General features: G+C 44.4%; 1 protein-coding gene across 3 annotated transcripts in view; it reads left to right on the top strand.

Annotated features, from left to right (window-relative positions):
* The first annotated feature begins 6,202 nt into the window (after positions 1–6,202).
* Positions 6,203–22,066, top strand: part of LOC147624310 (phosphatidylinositol-3-phosphatase myotubularin-1-like) — a 42,066-nt gene continuing 26,202 nt past the window's right edge. For 2 of the 3 annotated variants that reach the window (XM_086819295.1, XM_086819294.1), the window contains exons 1-2: positions 6,203–6,580; positions 7,011–7,079. In XM_086819295.1, the coding sequence (XP_086675421.1) occupies positions 6,530–6,580; positions 7,011–7,079 (120 nt within the window). In that variant the 5' untranslated portion in view covers positions 6,203–6,529. Of the gene's footprint in view, positions 6,581–7,010; positions 7,080–19,540; positions 21,920–22,066 lie in introns of those variants that run through there. The other variant, XM_086819296.1, reaches the window with a different exon arrangement.

The raw sequence follows: 22,066 nt of genomic DNA, 5'->3' as shown, positions 1-22,066 counted from the left end.
CCCGAAGAGACATCTCTAAAGCTCTTTAATGACACATATAACCAATTATTAAATGACACTTTTTTTTCAATAATGGCATTTTTATTATTGAAGAAAATCGAGACAAGTTACAAAAGTCGGGCAGACATCAAATAGCGGTCAAGGCCATTCAGGCCGAGACTTCTCTCACTATCCTAGGCAATCAGCAAAGAGCAATGACCCTCTGGGTCTCTATCCTAGGCTTTAGAGGTATTGGAGCTTCAGCACATAGCTTAGATCCACGTTTACAAGATATTCTCTCTTCTCTTGAAGCTGAAGAATCTTGACCTTATCTGTGACATTCTTTGGAGTGCTTCCAATAGGGCCTACCAGTTTTGAAATTCTGGCCCAATGTCAGTGATCTTCCTCAAGTAGAACCTCTCCCCTGCAATGATAAGGAGACTTTTGAGGGAACAGGTATTCCGGGTATCACCGTTGTGTAGGGCTGCTAGTCTTTCAATCCAGAAGAACTAGAGGATTTCTGTTCTTAATACTGTCCATAGTTCAGTAGAGCAGCCTATGGGTTCCCCAATGAGCAGATGCTTCCAGGATAAGCAAGTTTTCCCCCAACTGGCCACATACTCATTGAGTTTCTTTACCATTGGTTCTATGTTAGGGCACAGTAGAAAAATGTGGACGTCATCTTCTTCCTTGAGGCATCTGGCACATGATCCATTTCCCTTGCCAAAGACTAGAGCTTTTTTCTATGTCCAAATGGCCCTGTACATGATAAGCCAAGCAAGACAAGCTTTCTTAGGTTCCACATGTATGCCCCAAAGTGATTTGAAGAGGAAATACCACTGGCTCCTATCTTTGAGGATATTCCATCTTTGATTTAGAATACAATGGATTGGAGGGGTATTCCACCTGGGAGGAATAGGCCAGATGCTTGTTTGGTTAATCCACTAGAATGCCTTCAGCTTAGGGGGGTCTTCAATTGTCATTAGCCACCAGTCTTCTCGATGCCATAGCCTTTTGCCAATAATGTCCAGTTGAGAATCTGAGAGGTTGTACTTAGAGATCAACCCTTGATATCCAGGTTTTTTTATCCCAGTCCCAAAGGTTACTCCATGTCTTAATGCCACCTAAATGAAGCTTCAGTGCCTCTTCCACATCTTGTGTATCTACTTGAGGCAAGTCAAGAGCAGGCCACCAAATGGAATCGATGGGGTGGATGCCCAGCGTGTCCTTGTAGTCTGGGGATGGCATCAGCTGGGCTTTTACTTTAAACCAAGCCTTCCATAGAGAGATCAATAGCTCTGATCCTTTAGGGGTTATCTGATACTTGCTTCCCAAAATGGTTAGAAAAGGGGGCTGTTTCCATCTGTAATGACCTTTAAGAGCAAACAGATGGTTTTTCCTATTAAGAAGCCAAGCCCAGTTCTCATCCGGGGACATTAAGCCTCTCAGAATCCATTTGGCTGCCATTCTGTCAGCCATATTTTCAATGTCCAAGATACCCAGACCTCTAAGATCAGTGGGAAGGCAGCAGAATTCCCATTTCACTTTGGCCACTTTCTTCACCCACAGGTCTCCTCCCCAGAGAAAGTTTCTACGCAACAGGAGATGAAGCTTTTCAAATCTTCTTCAGGAGGTCTCCAACAGCTCAGGAAGTAGATAACTGTGGGGATAATAAAATGGTTCAGCACCATCTTCCTCCCTGCCATGTTAAGCTGCCTATTCTGCCATTTTTTTAACTTGATCTCTATTTTTTGCATGATCCATTGCCATTTTTTCTTTAGTGAAACTCTGAACCCCATGGGTATACCTAAAATCCTAACTATTTCCCCATCTTGGATGACCTTGCAACCCTCTAGTAGCAGCCAGTTAGGCGGGGGCTGTATGCTAGTTCTGATACCAGTCTTGTTTATGGTTAATAACTGAACCTGAGGCCTTACAATAGGTTTGCAGACAATCCCAGAAGGCCCCTATACTGCTCTTCTCATTATCAACAAGTGCATTGGTGTCATCCGCAAACATTTCAGTGCAAACCTGCTTACTATTGCCAAGCAGAATTCCTTTCATTTCTCCTTTGTTGATTCTGTCTTGGACAAGCCAATTAAGTCCATCCGCAGCTATGGCATAAAGGAGGGGGCCAAAGGACATCCTTGTCTGATTGATCTAGTCAGTTGAAAAGCTTGAGTGAGGGCCCCATTGATGCATACCCGAGCAGTTGCATTACCCAGTAGTGTCTTTACCATACTGCAGAACCTTGAGCCACAGCCCATGTGTTTCAATGCATCTATCATATATCCCCAGCTCAGTCTATCATAAGCTTTGTCAAAGTCAATTTTGAAGAAGATGTAATCTTGCTCTGATTCTTTAGCGAATTCCATAGCTTCCCAGAGCGTAATGATAGTGTCTAGGATATATCTACCCTTGATAAATCCTTTCTATTCCTTACGAATCCAATCATTCATGTGATCTTTCAGCCTTAGTGCCAACACTTTGGCAAAAATTTTATATGCACAGTTTAGGAGCGTAATTGGTCTCCAATTGGTGATAACATCCTTATCATCCTTCTTATGTATCAGCTTAATGATGCCTGCATTGATGGTTCGGGGGAGGGCTTCAAAGAGAAGGGCTTCTTTCCAAATTTCTGACAGAGGCTCTATCAAAGTGTTTTTGAAGGTTTTGAAAAATTCCGATGGAAGACCATCATTTCTAGGGGATTTTTTGTCTTTAAGCATGTCAATAGCTCTGGATATCTCTTCTTTTGTGATTGGTTTGTCAAGCCACTGAGCTTGTTGTTTTGGCACTGTTTTAATTCTACACTGCTCTATGAGCTTAGTTGAGGCAGTTTGCTCCGCTTGATTTGTCGTAGATTCCGAAAAGAGACTTTGGAAGTGTTGGGCTATCCAAGCTTTATTCTCCTCATTGGAGCGCAATTGGATGCCTGAACTGTCTTTCAAAAGGGGGATGGTCTCTGCTGCATGTTTCACTTTTAGCATTTGAAACATTTCTTTGGATGGTCTGTCGGCTTTACCAGCCCACCACTCTCTGAAAAACAAGGCACTGTCCTCTAGTTCTTTGTCTTCTATTATATGGAGGTGGGCTCTAGTGTCCCTCAGGGCAGTCTGAGCAGAGACATCACCAAGGTTGACCCTGTTCTCAAGTTTTTCAATCTCTTCCAGACACTCTTTTTTCTTCTTCTCTCTTATCTTTTTGACTCCTTTCCTAGCACAAATGAGCAAGGATTGCGTGGACTTCACTGCCAGAGACCATGCCTTAGCGGGGGTCAATCCTAAGCTAAAGAAATGATCCATATTCTCATCACTTCTGCTTGTACCATGGGGAGTTTAAAGAGGGAAGGGTCCGTATGGAACCACTTGCAGCACTTTTTCTCATCAACTTTCTCCAAAGATGCTAGAATGGGATAGTGATCTGACAGGCAAGTGTCAAAAATGGCTTTGCATTCCACAGTAACAAACATTTTGCACACTTCCTGACTGACATAGCATCTATCAATTCTAGCCTTCCTTAATAGATCACCTGTTCCATAGTTTTGCCAAGTAAATTGTCCTAGTAGTCCTATGTCAACTAGGTTGAGCTGTTCCTTGCATTTGCTCCAAGCAAGTTTTTCCGCTCCTGAGATAAGCTTCCCCAGTTTATTGAATCTATCTTCCTCTAGTTCTACCATATTCAGATCTCCTATCAGAATGACAGGTTCATCATACTCCTGCATGACTGAATTCCAGATACGAGCTCTTTGAGTCTGCGGGGGCAGTTTGCATACATGCCTATCAGAACAAAATCCTCAAGTTCAAACGCCACCCACTGGTCAAAAAGGTCGACTTGGATATCTCTAATCTGATTCTCCCATCTAGGGTGCAACCCACAAGCTACCCCTCCAGAGCCTTGAGGGTGAGCGGTATAAATCCATATGAGATTTTTATCTATTGCATTCAGTCTTTGGATGAGATTATCTCCACTGACTTTAATCTCCGTCAACACTACAGCATCGACATTACCATGTTGTTTCAACCATGCCTTAACTTTTTTCCCTTTATTAGGGTATGTAAGACCTTTGACATTCAAAGACAATATCTTCATGGAGGGGGGGCTTGGTTTTGTTTCCTCTGTCTTCTATTCTTATTTGCATCTTTGGGGGAACCCTCCATTTGTACATGGTTTCTTTTGAGACCTATGGATATGTCCATGGAATTGTCTGAGGTAGAGGTTTGTCTTTGTTGCTGCTCCTTCGTTTTCTCTTGCATGGAGTTATCCTCTTCTTGACTTTGGGTATCTTCCAGTTTAGCCAGCTCAGAGGCCAAACGGTCCAGATTGAGCTGATTAACTGGAGTTGAATCTATAAAATCCTCATCTGAGTCTGAAAGATCAGGTTTGTCCAGAAGGGAATAGAAGTTAGCTTTGGGATTGGATGAGTTGTTCTTCTTCTGTTTGAAGGTCTTTCGTTTAGGGGGTGGAATAAATCCATCGTTCTTACCCTTCCCTATCTGGGAGTCGCTACCGGAAGGGTTTTCCAAGGTGGACGGGTTACCAGTTGAAGTAGAGGCTGCGTTAGCTTGCACATCCTTCATAGTTGAGTCCTTTTGTAAGGCAAATCCGAGGTTGGACTGTTTTCCCTTCTGATCTACATTTCTTTGTGGAGCATTGCCCTTAGATGGAGCTTTTGAGGGACATTCTTTGATGACATGCCCTTTCATTCCACAATGGAAGCATGCATTCGGGAGATGCTTATAAAGAACTTTTTGCTCTATACTGAAATCTCCACAGTTGATAGAAATGGACTCCTTTAAGGGCTTGTCCAGGTCTATCTCAACCAGCACTTGAGGGTGCCAGGATGGGTTGATAAATGACTTCGGTTTGTGACCAAGAACCCTTCCAAGGGAGCCTGAAATTTTTGTCAGTCCATGGGTACATGTGGTAAGGCAGATTCGGGAGCTCAATCCAAACCGGGCAAGTGGAGAGCTTAGGCCCACTTGCTGAGAACTCTTTTGTCCACCTGAAAAAGCAGAAGGGTGCGTTCCTCAACATCCATTGGCCTGCTCCCAGAATTTTGAGAGCCATTGATCTATTTTTGAATAGGAAAAGGTAGTACCCTTTAGGTAGGATTTGTACAGCTTCAATTTCTATGTCCAATGGCCTCCACGTATCTTCCATCCATTTTTTAAGGTGGTCCACCGGAGGTCTAGGGCCGAATAGTAGGCCAATAAGACATCTTCCTGAGTAGTCCGCTTCCACATCCCGAAGTAAATCTAGAGGGAGATTAACTTTTACAGTAGTGGAGCCTTCGTTGGTGAGGTGATTGGTATCTTGCTCCATGATATCCTCAGGGAGTATTTGAGTTTCCTTCTGAACATTTGCTTCTCCTATTTGGCTGTTGAGGACGTGTATTTGGCGATGGGCTTCCTCTAGCTGGAGTCTCTGATCCATTTCAGTGTCATTCGTCCATGGCCCTTTATCTTTGGAGCTGAGCGGGGGCCACGACCCTATTGGTTTCCTTAAATATTCTCCAGATGAGAAGGCTTGGACCAGCCCTGCTACTACTGAGCCTTCCATGTCTCTAAGAGTCAGAGTGGGTCTCGGCCCCGTCTGATCCTTGATCAACGACATATGGGACTCCTTATCCACTTCCAGCCCGAGTGCGGTAACTATAGGGTGGGAACCCCCCTTTACCGGAAGGTCTCCGAAAATCTCTTTTACTCTTGATCAAGGTATCCTTTGCCTTCTTCCTCCGTGGGCGACGAGCGATGAGCGATGAGCGATGAGCTAAAGATTGTTTTCACTACGTCTGCTCTTGCCTATATTTTAGAGTCGCCTTTATTAAATGACACTTTAATCCTTGTCGGTGAATGAACCTTGATTACGTTACAAAATTGATTGACACGGGATGTACAGATAAAGCAAATGAACCTTGATTACGTTATAGAATAGATTGACAGTGGGAAAGAGTACCTATGTTACGTCAATGGCAAGAAACGAAGGACATCACGCAAGAAAGAGGACGAGGAACCTCTGCCTCAAAAGAAGACAAAACAAAGCACGCAAACCCGAAAAGCGTCTCTATCGGTCCCACAAAATCACGACACACGGCACCCCGGATATATGCTCTGCGTTAAAAAAACAATTTCACAAATTTTCAAAATAAAAAGTATTCCTTTAATAACTAGTACTAGACCGACGAGCGACTCTAAAATCTGCCTTTGTAAAATTTATCCAACAAACCTTAATCTCAAAGGAAACATTTGTCCTGGCAGGAGAGAGAGAGAGAGAGAAGGGGAGAGTTGACAGGAGCGTTGCCTGCTTGAGAAGGAAAAATCAACAGCGGGAAGGATACGACCTTGCGCCCTTTGTTCGCAGTACACGCAGCAGAGCAGTTTAGGGTTTCGCGTCAGAGATACAGGGAAACCTTCCCGATTAGAGATAGAGTTTACACGCTTCTTTTTGCTTTCCTCAAGAAAAGAATTATGTTTCTAGTTACAATGTTCGGATTCAGCGTTTCGTCTCGTTAACATAAGGCAGGGTTGGAAATCCTCCGATCTTAGCGATGGACGGACCAGAGACTTGGCTCGGTGGCTTAGATTGGACTTCTGTAGAGGTACTTGCTAAACTCCTCTTCTCCAAGCACTGCAAGTTCAGCTTTGCAGTTTAAAAGTTGAGCCTTTAAATGCATGTTGACGCCTGTTTTTATATGTCAATGGAGCATTCCAAAACCAAGTTTATGGAAATGGGTTATTTGTTTTTCCCAGCAGGACAAATTAAGCTTTGTTTGTCATTCTAGATTAAGCTTTGTTTGGATAAATTGAACCTTTGCAGATGAAGAATTGACCATGGTTGCATAGTCTTAATGCCGTAGTGCAGTCTTTGTGTTGTATAAATCCCACCTTGCCGCCAGCGGCCACCATGATCTATGGTGAATCGTGATATTGTTGTGATGATGACCTGTTGTAATAGTACTGTAGTGCAGAATTTATTTGTTAGGTTCCTGTATTTTGCTTAGCCAATGACCCTGTTAACCGGGCTTGCAGCCGATGACTGGATCTTTCTCACACGGAATGGAAGATCTCCTTTTACAGGAGGAAGGCGTCATTGTGGAGGTACTCATTTCTTTTCTAAGCTATTTTTGTAGGCCACATATATATTCTATGGTTTGATTGTGAACAAGACTCCGTATGTGCTGTGAGCTTGTTGCAAACTGCGATACTCATCCTAGAGACAATCGGTGGCAGGGAACGCTGTTTGAGGCCCCCCTCAAATTTGTTCTTTCTGCTCCTCTATTCTTTGCTGGTGTTGGTGATAGTAGAGGATTGGAGGCATGGGAAGACTTCTTTTGCAAAGCTCTCATCTTGGCGATTCATAGTGGGTGGCTCACTGATCTGTTCAGAGAACGCATACAAATAACCCTTTGGAGAACTTGAGTGGGTGGCTCTACGGTTTTTTTCTGGAGGATCACATACAAAGAGTCCACCTAAAAAAAAAGGTGTACCTGTCTCAAGATAGCCTTAGCTCTGATACTAGTGTAGAAAGGGTGCAAAAGACATGATTAATGCTTGCAATTGTGCTTTCATTTCAATACCGAAAAGGAGAGATCACATTGGACACTTCAATGGGTCCCAATAACCGAGTGAAGGTCCCCCACCTTGCAGTGTGTTTGCTTTATTATGATATTGAGTTAGAGTACAAATCAGATTTGATCCTTGACTAGAGAATATGTTCGTACATGTTGGGTTAAGTGTTGGCTAGTTAATGTGGGTTGGACAATGGGCGAGAACTTGTTGTCTCTTGAGAGTTGGAGTTGTGGATTTGTGTTTTGTAGGGCTGAAGTTAAACGTTGACTTGCCTATGCTGCCCATACACATGCAAATTACTTGGCCTTTGCTTGGCCTGCTCCATGAAGGCTGTTGCAACTAGGAAGAATGTCCACATGGCACACACACATGGGTGATGCACGTGATGGTGACATCCCCTCTTGCCAAACTTAGAGCACTGAGGCAAATCATGCACCTTTGCTCCACTTCTGTCCCGGTCCAATTGTAGGCTCATCTCTATATTCATCATCTTGATCTTGAAGCACTAGAGCTCGGGTACTGGATCTTCTGCAAGAGATGCAACCTCATCCTCCTCCGTATTGGAATCGGAAAGAATCTTTGGAAGCTCCACGTATGCTGGTAGGCTAACCTCATCCTCCTCTTATGATTTGGAGAGATCTACCTCCATGGGAACCTGTTGGCTCTTGGGTTTTGGCTCTATCATGTGCAACTCGAGCGATAATATCTCTTTGGAAACACCTCCTTTTGTGATCACATCTTCTAGGAGCTCCTCGTGTCTTGGAAGCTCTCTATTACTTGGGCCAATAATGTTGGGTAGGTGTGCCAATATGGTGTGCACTGTTTTCCTGCAATAATTACAATGTTTTTTCTTTTCAGGCTTGTCCTCCATTTTGGGAGGATGCAATGGGCTAGGTTTAAGCCTAGATCGATTCCCACGAAAGGGAGCAGCCATTGCTGACTCATTAGACATCATGTTGTTCTTGTTGGAACGGGATTGCTCTTCACTTAGCAAGAGAGTCACAAGGTTGTCAAAAGTGACCGCATTAGGTGCATTGCCAGCCAACAACCGCAAAGTGGTGCCAAATGTCTAATAAGAGTCGAGCAAATTACGCAAGACTGTTTGAACAAGATAGCCATATGTCAAGATCTCATCAATGTTAATGAGTTGCTCTCGAAGGTCTTTCACATGCGTAAGGTATCGATCGATAGAGTCAACTTCAAGCATGCGGTCAGTCTCAAGCTTGCCAAGAAGGTGAGCTACACGAGCCTCATTGCAACCTGAATACAACGCCGCCAAGGTATCCCAAGCACCCTTTGCGGTGGTGCAGGAACAAATGTGCGGAATGATGTGTCTATGGCATGAGAGAGCAATCAACGCATGGGCCTGAGCATCCCGAGCATCCCAAGTACGCTGTTGTTGGGTAGGAGGAGGACGAGAAAGTTGACTTGCAGGAGGGTGAGCGGGAATCACTTCACCTCAACAAATACTCTTGGTCTTGGGTTGCTCCTCAACCCTAGGGGCTTCAATCTCGACCTTTGCTGATGCTGCCATGAACTCTGCCATCCACTCAACTGCAAACATTGCAACTTTATGCAAGTGTTCCACCTCTTGTCAGTGCCATGCTTGTCGCACTTCCTCCTCTTGTCATCGTAGATCCCGCTTCCATTCGGCCACAACTTCTTCTTCTTGCCGTTTGAACTTTGCTTCAATCTCTTCAACTCTCTGTCGATGGTGGGTGTTTATCTCTTCGCATTTTTGAGAGTATCCAAGAGAAGCCATTTCCTACTTAGGTTAGACCTAGGCTAAAACTTTTGGTGGTCTTAGCCTACACACACAAAATTTGATGAAAAAGGTGAAACACGAACTACTTTGCACATTGAAGTTGAGTCTGAAAACACTGTTGCAAGGGCTGATCTGATGCAAAACAAAGAAACCCTAATTTTGGTTGCAAACCGTAAAATGCGAACCCTCATTTTAGAAAACCCTAGTTCATAATGCACAAACTCTACCTAGGATGAACCTATGCTCTAATTCCAATGTCACATAAGTGATGCAGTGGAAAGACTTAAACATATGATTAATGCTAAGCACATGAGAGATTAATGCTAATAAAAATATGAGCAAGACAATAGAGGAAGAGGGAGAGACCTAATGTTTTGTATATTGCAAAATATGCTACATTTACAATGATGAACTTGGATCTTGACCTAGATCCTCGTTATGCATACCTATGTACAGATGCATACAAAGATGAGTTGCTTATTGACGGCTTCTGTGATGATCTCGATGTTAGGTTTAGGGTTAGTAGCCTGTAGTCAAGACACACGCAGGGTGCAGTAAATACAGTCGTGAAGCTCTTGGGAGAAGAGAAATGTACCACTCGATAATGAAAAGTGTTGTACACAAAGAAAGTACGAAGGATAATAAGTACACCCAATAATAAGTGATAGAAGAAAGTACAAAGGATAATAAGTACACCTAATAATAAGAGATAGAGGGTATTTCCATGCTAGGGGGAAAAACCTCCTAGTGAGGAAAAAATGCCTCGTCTAGTCCCAGAGTGTTCACACACCATTGCCCATGACATAGATGTCTACACTCGAGATGCTTGTATTTTGGAGTTGAGGACTGCCTTCTAGCAAGTGGTGCCAACACTTGTGTGTGCAAGGATGAGATGCCTATGAACACCCATTGCAAGTCATATTCAGGTTGGCTAGGGCTTTTATGACCCCAAAAAGGGCCTTTATTGTGTTTATGTTGTGCCCAATTGTCACATGCACTCTGCACTCAGTGCATGGTGACAAACTGGCTCATCATCAGCAGGGCAACATTTGTTCAGTATTAGAACCCAGTAGGATGATATTTGTCGTATGCCGTGACCCCATTGTACATCCTCAGTCCAGGATAAGTCAGGCACGAGCTACGTAGGTCATTCCTCAGCCTTAGCGGGTCAGTCAGTCAGTCAAGTCCCTTATCCCACTTGGAGAGAATCATTCATGCATGTAGAGTCAGTAGAAGCCTTAGGGTTTGCATCAGAAAGAACTTTGCATCCTGCATAATATGCATTCATATGCCTGTGCATCATTTAGAACATCCCAGAAGCCTTAGGGAATTTACTAGGATTTATCTGGTATTTTTTTCATATTTTTTGGTATTTATTTAGCATTTATTGTCATTTATAAATATAAACTTTATTAAATAAATGACCAGCCAACTTGACCAGCCTCTAGTTAGTATAAATAGGCTTGCATAGGGCTTAGTTTCCCATTCAGTCTTCAGTGTGCTAAGAGCTTTCCTCCTCAGCCCTAGGAGTTCCCTTGCCTTCAGCACTGGACTAGTCTCATCCAGCCCTTGGAGTGCTTGAGTTTGCTTCAGCCAGCCCTGGTTCTCCAACGCATGCAGTTCAGCAGTCCCTACAGACATAAGCGCAGCCATACAGTACATCTACAGGCCTGAATCAGCAAACACACCTGCGTTTTCTGCATATAAACCAGCCGCCTGCAGTTCAGTCCCCTACAGTCTGCGTTTACAGATCTACAGCCCCTACAGTCTGCGTTTCTGTCCAGCAGCAGCCCCTACAGTCTGCGTTTCAGTCCAGCATCAGTCCTACACCAGTAATCAGGTCTACAGCCCTGCGTTAGCAGTTTTCCAGCAGTTTCAGCCTAGATTCATCAGTATACATCAGTATCCAGCATTCAGTGCATCATCTAGGCATACACCAGTCATCTGGTAAAGGTATTCAATCATTCATAAGCATTTACAGCATTCTAACATAGCTTAGAATAGTCCACCACCTTCTTTCTCAGCCTCAGATGTGCAGCCCTTCCTCATGCCCTTGGGAAGTGTGCATAGGCTCGAGATCAGTTCATCGAGGTGTTTCTACAGCCGTGTACAGTTCAGCCAGGCTTCCGATCCTCCGAGATCTTGTGTTTGGCTTATCTACAGTCCACAATCATTCTCTCTAAAGTAATAAAGCAAATACTATCTCGTTATTGGGATAGGGGGTCCTTTAGTGGATAATTTGGGACCCAATCTGAGCATTTGTGTGACAGGATCTTCCAATACAAAGACTTCCGCTGCATAGTACATTGGTATCAGATTCAGATTGTCCACACACACCGTATCCTAGCATGGGGGCATCCTTGGATGGTTAGATTGCGTTCCGGCACGACTACCGACTTCAGCATCATGTCTACAGAATAGAGTACTCATCAGTCGGAAGACGTCTCCCCCGAAGGAGACCATGTTCTTCCGCCTACAGCAGACACCATAGCTCTTCTTAGAGCTCAGAATCAGCTGCTCATGGAGCGTCTCCAACTCTTGGAGGCAACAGCAGCACGTCCTTCTGAGTTCTATGGACTCAGACAGAACGGATCCCCAGTGCTTCAGTTTTTCGGTAAGGTTATTACTTTAGCACAGCAGTTAGGGTTATCTGAGCAGGCTAAGATGGAGCAATTCATTCGTGGATTGGACTCTAACATTCGGTTCACAATTCGTAACTTTGAACCAAGTACATATGACCGGGCTCTGACTCTCGCTCAGAATGAAGAAATGAAGCTGAATGGGGGCAAGCCCAAGCAGTCATCTCCGTCCAGTACCAAACCCCAGCAGCAGCAATCAGCTGCACAGACAGGGAAAGGTAACGCTTCTTCTAAAGATGCTAAGGACGGCAGTAATAGCTCCAGTTCAGGGGGTAAGAAAGATGAAGAACCTAAGAAAACCCCTGATGAAAAGGCTAAAGCAGGCATCATTGGAGGTTATCTTCCTCCAGAAGCACCAGTCAGAAAATAGATGTTTTTTCTGTCATATTATAGGGCATGGTAAGAAGGATTGCCACAAATGGCAAGCGGCACAAGCCGCCAAAGCGCCTTCTGCCACAGTTGCCACAGCCTCCCTAGCTCCTCCAGCCCCGCCTACTACCTCAAATGCAGTTCAACTTTTACCTTCTATGCATCCTATGTCATCCGTGGTATTTGATGCTAAGCAGGAGGGTGAGAGCGATGCTGCTCAGAAGAGTCTCATCCGAGCTTATGGCTCTGCCCAGGGCCGACAGTTTGTAGTCCTTTTCGATATGGGTAGTTGTGAAGACGCCATCTCTCCCCAGTTGGCTAATAAATTGAACTGCACATTAGTCCCATATCATCTGGATGTGGACGGGTTTACACCTGGTCTTCGCACCCACATTTCCCAGAAGGCACAACAATTTGCCTTTGAAGTTCAGAAGGCCTCATTTCAACGAGATTTCATCGTCTCACCTCTGTTGGGGTGTGACCTTAGGAATCCAGTGGTTCCGTCAGTATCCCGCCCTGTCTCCCACCTTCTCGCCCTGAGGACCATCACATTGATTTGGTCCCTGGATCGGATTCTCCTAGCAGGTTTTCCTATCGTCTTTCCAAGACTTTAGAGGGCGAGTTAGAAAAGCAGTTATCTGAGCTTCTCCGAGCCGGATTCATTCGGCCTTCTTCCTCCCCATTTGCTGCACCTATCATATTTGTCGAAAAGAAGGACAAGTCTGCACGCCTTTGTGTAGACTACAGGGCATTAAACAAACTCACTATCAAGAATAAGTTTCCTATGCCAAGGATAGAGTACATTTTGGAGCGTTTAGACGGTGCTAAGTTTTTCACTAAGATCGACCTCAAGAGTGGTTACCATCAGGTCCGCATTTTGAAGGTGACATTCCAAAAACAGCTTTTCGGACAGAGTGTGGTCACTACGAGTTCGTAGTCATGCCTTTTGGGCTTACAAATGCACCCGCAACCTTCAATAAGATGATGTCTAGGATTTTCGCAGTCCACATTGGGAAGTGTGTTTTCATATTCCTTAATGACATACTGTCTTCTTAGCCACTGCGGAGCAGCATGAGAAAGATGTGGAGAAAGTCTTGCAACTTTTGCGAGATAATCAGCTCTACATAAACGCCAAAAGTCTGTCTTTGGTATTAAGGAAGTTCAATATTTGGGCTACATCATCGGTTCCGATGGGATTAGACTGGATCCATCAAAGGTTCAGGAGATCTTAGATTGGGACATTCCTAAGACCGCCCAAGAAATCTGTTCATTCGTAGGTCTTTGTCAGGCCTATAGTACCCATGTCCATCAGTTTTCCAACCTTGCAGAACCTCTTACTGACTTGCTCAAGGGGGTGAAGACTCGCAAGCAGAAAGTCTTAGTTACAGGCAAGGCGCTTGATGCATTCTGTGCACTCCAGAAAGCTGCCTCAGAAGCATCTGTATCAAAGTTAGCATCATGGGACGAACCTTTCGAGGTCATCACCGATGCCAACAATGTAGCCATAGGTGCAGTTCTCCAGCAGGACAATAGACCCGTGGCATATTATAGTAGAAAGTTGGATGTTGCTGAAAAGAATTATTTGGTATATGACAAGGAGCTTTTGGGTGTGATCACAACGCTCAAGCATTGGAAGCCTTTTCTTTATGGACAGGCTTTCACAGTGAAAACAGACCACCAAGCACTTAAGTGGCTTTAGACTATGCCAAGTGCCCAATGGAGTGATCGACAGGTCAGGTCGAGTCAAATCTTCCAAGAGTTTGGAGATATGATTGAATACATCCCTGGTAAGCATAACCCAGTAGGCAGATGCTCTTAGTCGAAAGTCCAGCATCCAGGCAGTCCAAGAATCTACCATTCTCGAAATCACGGGGAAGGACTTAGATAGTATGAAAGACCAATATGTCGACTCTCCTGAGTTTGGTACTCAGTACAGTTTGGCCCTCAATTCTGAGCCTGGCCACTATTCAGTACAGAACGGTTGGTTGTTCTACAAGAACCGTCTCTGTGTTACTTGGGAAAAGCGTTCCGCTCTTCTCCACGATGCCCATGACTCCTTAGTTGGAGGACATAGGGGTATCAACAGTACCCTCGAGAAATTAGAACGGTCCTTTTATTGGCCAAAGTTGAGGCGTGATGTCTATGCACACTGCACCCTAACTCACCTCCCAACCATGACAGCCGTGGGCAAGCCCACAGTCTTGGCTGTCCCCACCGAGCCACGAGCTGAGCTAACTAGGATGACGTACCGACCAATCTCCTCTTCGCGACGTCCCATACCGCCACGAAGCTGCCCTCACGGGCCTCGAGACTGCTGCCGGCCTCGGCTGCGTAAAGCAGGTGCACGTCTGCACTAGATCCAGGCTCCAAGACCATAGAGCTCTCACAAACTCGCGAGACTCTCTATAATACAATAACTAACCTTGGCCACCCTTTTATAGGCTCTTGGCCGGTCATCGGACGTCCACACTTGGGTGCCCGCCCGTCCATACTTGGGTGCCCGCCTGTTAGTATTTCCCTAACTCAGCTCGTCAATCAGCCTGCCTAGTTCCAAGCTTCCCCAAGCCTCGAAACTAGTCTTGCATGCGTATAGCACACGGTAGATACACACTGTGCACATGACATACTCCCCTTCCTCTAAGAGCTCACTCCTGAGCTCACTAAAAAGCCAGGGTAATCTCTCTGAAGAGTAGTCAATGTCTCCCATGTAGTGTCCTCCTCAATACGATCCTTCCACTTGATCTTGTATTCCGTGATAAGCGTATTACGCAATCTTCGTTCACGAAATCCAAGAATCTTTTCAGGTTCGTGCGGAACAAATGTCATGTCCTCGACATCTATAATTTCTTGAGGAGTAACTAACTGATCTGTTCCACCCAGTACTTCCTTAAGTCTACTGATATGAAATACAGGATGAACTTTCACATGAGAAGGCAAATCCAATTCATATGCAACTGAACCAATCCGTCGTGTAATACGAAATGGTCCACAGTATCTAGGGGATAATTTCGGAGATCTACCTGTCCGTAAAGTCTCGGAATCTTTCGGAACTCGCAAATACACCATCGTTCCTTCAGAGAACTCTCTAGGTGAACGATGTCTATTAGAATAAAACTTGTCTCGGTCTTGAGCACTTCTAATAGATTCCTTTGCAACTTGTAACATTTCCTGCATATCTTGCAAAAAATTACATGCTGCATCATGCTGAAGTCCTGAGAATCCTACTGTAACAGGTGATCTTGGTTGAAAACCATACATAAGCATGAAAGGACTAAACCCTGTACTCGTATGCTTAGTATTGTTATATACAAATTCTAACATAGGAAGATAATCCTCCCATGAACTCTGTCTTTTGGGGATACATATGCTCGAAGCATATCCTCCAAAATCTGATTCACTCTTTCAGTCTGGCCATCAGATTGAGGATGATCTGAGGAACTCAAATTCAAAGTTGTTTCCAACTTCTCAAAAACAAGTTTCCAAAAATCACTCGTAAACTTAGAGTCCCTATCACTGACTATGTCCTACGGTAACCCGTACAATCTAAACAATTGCTCGATAAACTGCCGTGCTAATTGCGTAGCTGTAATAGTCTTCCGGGTCGGTAAAAATCTAGCCATTTTTGTCAAGCGATCTACCACAACCCAAATAGAATCGTGGCCTTGATGTTTTCTTAGCAATCCGGTAATAAAATCCATGGAAATACTTTCCCATTTATTACCTGGGATTTGCAAAGGATGCAACAGCCCAGCCTGTCTAAAGCGTTCAGCTTTATTTGCCTGACAAATCTGACACTTGAGAACATAATCTTCTACATGCCCTTTCATCTTCGGCCAATAAAAAGTGTGTTTCACTAATGATAGTGTCCTGTGTACCCCAGGGTGTCCAGTAGAAGGGGCGTCGTGACACTCCCTCAGAATCTTGGACCTAATGTCCGGGATCTGTGGTACACAAATTTCGCCATTACGGAATAGTAAACCATTCCGAATCATCCACTGGCCTCCTGCAGCCTGAATGGTAGACTGCTCAGTCATCGAGTCTTGGTCAATCAATGAGCTCCTGTCCTGGATCTTCTGCCAAAATGGACCAAAATAACTATCAGTCCTGCAAAGCCCTCTCAATGACTGAAATAAGTCAGTAGAAATCTCGGTGAACGACAAAGTATTCACCTCTCTAATCCGACTAAGCGCATCTGCAATACTATTCATGGACCCTTTCCGATAACGGATCTCAAAATCAAAATCTTGCATTAACTCTACCCAACGAGCTTTCCTGCCTCTCAAATCATCCACATCACACACATACTTGATTGACTGATGATCAGTCAATACCACAAACTTGGAGCCATATAAATAATGTCTCCAAACCTTGAGAGCATGAATCACAGCATAAAGCTCCTTCTCAAGGGTTGGCCAACGAGATTGAGTGTCGTCTAGCTTTTTACTTTCAAAAGCAACCGGTCTACTATCTTGAAATAGAGCAGCCCCGATAGCATAGTCACTGGCATCAGTTTCAAGAACATAAGGCCGACTAGGATCAGGCAATGCTAAGATAGGTGCTTCCTTGACTTTATCTTTCAAAAGTCTGAAGGCCATATCCAAATCGTTATTCCAAGTGATAGGCTGATTTGACTTACGTCCACGACCTTTCAATAAGTCGGTCATCGGTAGTGTGAGCTGAGAGTACTCCCGTACAGATTTCCGAAGAAAAACAACAAAACCCAGAAAAGAACGAAGTTGTTTCACTGTTCGCGGTATAGGCCAGTCCAAAACCTTCTGAACTCGGTCATAGTCAATGCTCAATCCATCTCTAGTGATCTTGTGTCCCAAGTAAATGATGTCGGTCATAAAGAACTCACATTTACTTAACTTAGCATATAGTTGATTCTGTCTTAAAATAGATAAGACAATCGTGAGGTGTCTAACATGATCCTCAAGAGTACGACTATAAATCAAAATATCATCCAGGAACACCACCACAAATTTCCCTAAATGTTCACGAAAAAGATCGTTCATCATTTGCTGGAAAGTGGTTGGAGCATTGGTTAACCCAAAAGGTAATACGAGAAATTCGTAATGGCCATACCTAGTCCGAAAGGCGGTTCTTTCGACATGCCTTTCATGAATACGTATCTGGTGATAGCCAGTACGTAAATCTATCTTCGTGAAATATTTTGCTCCTGCTAACCGGTCAATCAGGTCATCTGATCTAGGGAGAGGATAACGGTTCTTAATGGTCAGCTTGTTCAATCTCTTGTAATCTATACACATTCGCCAGGTATTGTCCTTCTTTCTCCTAAGCAACACAGGTGCACCCCAAGGTGATTTACTTGGACGGATCTGGCCCATCCTCAAATAATCTTCGAGTTGTTTAGCCAACTCATCTTCCTCAGCTTGGCTCATCCTATAAGGTGGAATACACACAGGATGAGCACTAGGGATAAGTCAATACGATGATCTACTGCCCGTTCAGGTGGTAAACCCGATGGCAGTTCCTTAGGAAATACGTCTTGAAACGAATCAAGTATCTTCTGTAATTCTTTGCTTTCAAACACACTTAATTTATTTACATCCATGGAAGGGATGAGAAAAGAAGAAAGTGAAATCAATACACAATGGAAAGCGGTATACAAAGAAGAATTCATTATATTTCCAAAATCAATTGTATTTACAAGAGGTCCCTGAGAGGGATGGATACAATCACCTAAAATACTATACTTGGTGTCCCTATGCTGAAAAGAAAAAATATGACTAGACCAATCTATCTGGACGTCAAGAGTCTTAAACCACTCAATCCCTAATAACAAGTCTACATTTTCCAGATGCATAACATAGCATTCCAGAGTGTTTTTGTAGTCCTGAATCTGGAGTGGAAGCATCTCCACCTTGCGATCCCAAACTTGTCTTTCCGCAGGTAGACGTATCTCATAGGTATGGTCGCTAAGTGTCGTATCACGACTCAATTTCTGCACAAGTTTGTAGTTAACAAAGTTATGCGAACTGCCAGGATCTAAAAGAATGTGAATTTTATGGCCATTCACTTCTCCATAAACTCGGAGAAGATCATGTAAGCCAAATACCTTAGAATTGAATAGACAATCAGAACAAGTACTAGGGCGAGAAAGTACAGTAATTGACGTACCTGTCAACTGGTTAGCTGCCTTTGGCTTGGGTCCTGCGTTTGACTTGGTACCCTTTTGCTTCGGGCACTCGTTACGCATGTGTCCTTTTTCTTCGCAGATAAAACAACGTCCTTCCTTCTTGAGCTTTAAAGCCCTAAGGAGTCGTTTCTTCTTCGCTGGTGTCGAACTTGAATTCTTCGAAGGTTGGTCCGAAGACTTTCCCTCTGTCGTGTTAGCCATAGGTGCGGAGAACTTTCTTTTATGCTTGTTCCCCTGCTCGGTAACGGATTTTGACTTGGAAGAGACCATCGTATCATCATAGATACGAGCTGAATGAATGGCCTCGTCCAGAGCCAAGGTATCCATACCCGAGAAAGTAGAGAGGGTAGTGGTCAATAGAGCGATGGAGTTCTGCAAAGCTTGCATCTGGGCTGCGATTTGTGCCTGACGTTCCGTCGAAGAAGCTTCGAGAGCTACTTTGAACTCTTGGAAATCTGATTTTGACACAAAATCGTCAAAAAGATCGACATCGGTACCTTCCATAGCCAGCAAGCCTTCGCGTTCCACAAGGGGCTCCAACTCTGATTCTTGGGTCGACATCGTGAAGAGGGTACGTGGAGAGAAAATTCGATCTTTGCACAACAAAAGTGCGAGCGAACTTGAGAGCTTGAGAGCTTGAAAACTTGAGAACTTGAGAGATGTGTGGCAAGAAGCCCACTTGAGGGGGTTTATAAAGGTTTCCCAAAAGCCAAAAATCTCCAAAAGCTACGTTTAGCTTTTGCTTTGCTTTTGTGTTTTTTTTTTCTTGAATAAATATATATATATATATATATATATATATATATATATATATATATATATATATATATGGATATATATATTCTTTTTTCTAAAAAAAATAAACACCTTGGAAACCTTGGAGAGGGGGGTTCTTTTAAAACTTGGAAAATTTTAAACTAAAAAAAAAAACGAAAGCTAAAAAAAAACGTGCTTTCCTTGTTTTTTTTTTCTCTCCTCCTGGAATAGCCGGTCGGCGAGCTGCCATCAACTGATGTGCTGCCGGCGCATGTTGTCCTGCCGGCGCTTGCACGCCTGCCACCGACGGCTGCTGACTGCCTGCGCTTACTCGCCATCCTGCGCCTGCGACAACCCTGCATAGGTGTGGCCACCAGTCCACGTGTACCTGGGCGCCCGCCTGCTGTGCGTGGCCTGGGCGCCTGCCCGGACTGGCGACGTAGCCTGGCTTGGGCGCCGGCCTGCTTGGCCTAGGCGCCGCCTGGGCTGGCTGCGCTAGTTTGACCACAAGGCCACGTGGCCTGGTTGCTTGGCCGCCTAGCCTTAGGCGCCTTCAGCCCGCCGGCAGCCACCGCCTGCAAACGTGCCAGCGCATCAACCTGCCCGCATATCCACCTTCTCACACGTGCTCTCTCGCTCATGCGTTCAACGAAAAGCAAACATGCTTTTTTTTTTCTGTTTCTCTCCCTGCAGTTTATGCGACTGCACAACAAGACTTCTCTTCCTTGCAAAGCAAGCGACCCTACTAAACCGTAAAAACAGCAAGTTTTTTAACACATACCGTTCTTCGACCTCTTTTTCTCTACCTACCGACTTGCTCGTTCACGAGGTATGCTCTGATATCACTGTCAAATCCCCACGGATCCCCTTGTGTTTGATCTTGGTTCGAAACTCGAATCCTACAAACAAACGAACAAACAAACAAGCAAGGGGGGTGCAGGCCTGACTCACCTCCCAACCATGACAGCCGTGGGCAAGCCCACAGTCTTGGCTGTCCCCACCGAGCCACGAGCTGAGCTAACTAGGATGACGTACTGACCAATCTCCTCTTCGCGACGTCCCATACCGCCACGAAGCTGCCCTCGCGGGCCTCGAGACTGCTGCCGGCCTCGGCTGCGTAAAGCAGGTGCACGTCTGCACTAGATCCAGGCTCCAAGACCATAGAGCTCTCACAAACTCGCGAGACTCTCTATAATACAATAACTAACCTTGGCCACCCTTTTATAGGCTCTTGGCCGGTCATCGGGCGTCCACACTTGGCCGCCCGCCTCTCCATACTTGGGTGCCCGCCCGTTAGTATTTCCCTAACTCAGCTCGTCAATCAGCTTGCCTAGTTCCAAGCTTCCCCAAGCCTCGAAACTAGTCTTGCATGCGTATAGCACACGGTAGATACACACTGTGCACATGACAGTGTCGGACGGACTCCATATGAAGCAGCCTTTGGTCGCCGTTTTTCTTCTCTTTTGACGACCCCATTGTACATACTCTGTCCAGGATAAGTCAGGCACGAGCTACGTAGGTCATTCCTCAGTCTTAGCGGGTCAGTCAGTCAGTCAAGTCCCTTAACTCACTTGGAGAGAATCATTCATGCATGTAGAGTCGGTAGAAGCCTTAGGGTTTGCATCAGAAAGCACCCTGCATCCTGCATAATATGCATTCATATGCCTGTGCATCATTTAGAACATCCAGAAGCCTTAGGATATTTAGTAGGATTTATCTGGTATTTTTCCCATATTTTCTCGTATTTATTTAGCATTTATTGTCATTTATAAATATAAACTTTATTAAATAAATGACCAGCGGTGTGAGCATTTGTGTGACAGGATCTTCCAATACAAAGACTTCCGTTGCATATCACACCAACTTGTGTCCCAACTATCGGTCCATGTCCTGGCCACCTGTGGGCACCTATTGGGCTGCCAAAACAGCCCCAAACTGGCCATACTTTGCCACATAGGCTCATTAGAAGGTGTAGGAAGCATGTCCACATGGCACTCACATGGGTGATGCACTCAACCGATCACATCTTTGGCAACATTCTGTACTTGAAATTTTGTTCTGAAATTCGTTGTGCATAATACAAACAATAGGATATAGGGCTACGTGTAGAGTTTGAATTCCGCTGTTTACCCTGGCACATAGGCACAAATACTCTACAGATGCACTACCATTGTCTCTCATAGACCCTTGTTACCTTTTGTTAGACTTTAATAACGTTTTCTTTTTGTCTCATAGACCCTTGTCACCTTCCTCTTGCCGAAGAAAATGTTCAAACACCTTAACTAGACTCTAAAAGCCTCTTCCTACCTAAGCTCTCAATCCTGTCCCATATGTGTGCCTTGCATGGGGGTTCGAAATGTTCACATCTCGTATTGCTTACACATTTTATGGTTTGAAAGAAGATTCTTTCCATTAATGGAATTTGAATGTGTGTGAGGTGCACAAGATGATATCTTGAAGGGGCATCAAAGGAAAGCACATGTCTGATGATTTTCATGAATGATGTAATGCGTGAGGACGAAAGAGAATTTTGTGAAGCTTTGGTCACTGCACTGCGGTTCGTTGATTTGGAGAACTCATGCATCAGAAGCTAATCAATGAAGCATGATGCATTTTTCAACTTCTATGGATACTACTTGGAGGCCCTCTTTTTGGGTGGGACAAGCTCCTTCTTGGTCCGGTAATTCTCTGGGTCTATCGTGCTGTCTTTCTAGTTTTTGTGTGGTTTTGTGTTTGCTTTATGGTGCTTCTTCTAATTGGTGTCTTTCCTTCTTGTTTGAGAGCTTTTAAATTTTGTGAATTCCATTTTGAGAGTTTCACCAAGCAT

The sequence above is a fragment of the Cibotium barometz genome, chromosome 25 (assembly GCF_041138505.1).
Source record: "Cibotium barometz isolate CiBa-2024 chromosome 25, ASM4113850v1, whole genome shotgun sequence".
Lineage (NCBI taxonomy): Eukaryota > Viridiplantae > Streptophyta > Polypodiopsida > Cyatheales > Cibotiaceae > Cibotium > Cibotium barometz.
Note: the sequence above shows the minus strand (reverse complement) of the source record. Positions and strands in the feature narration are given on the sequence as shown.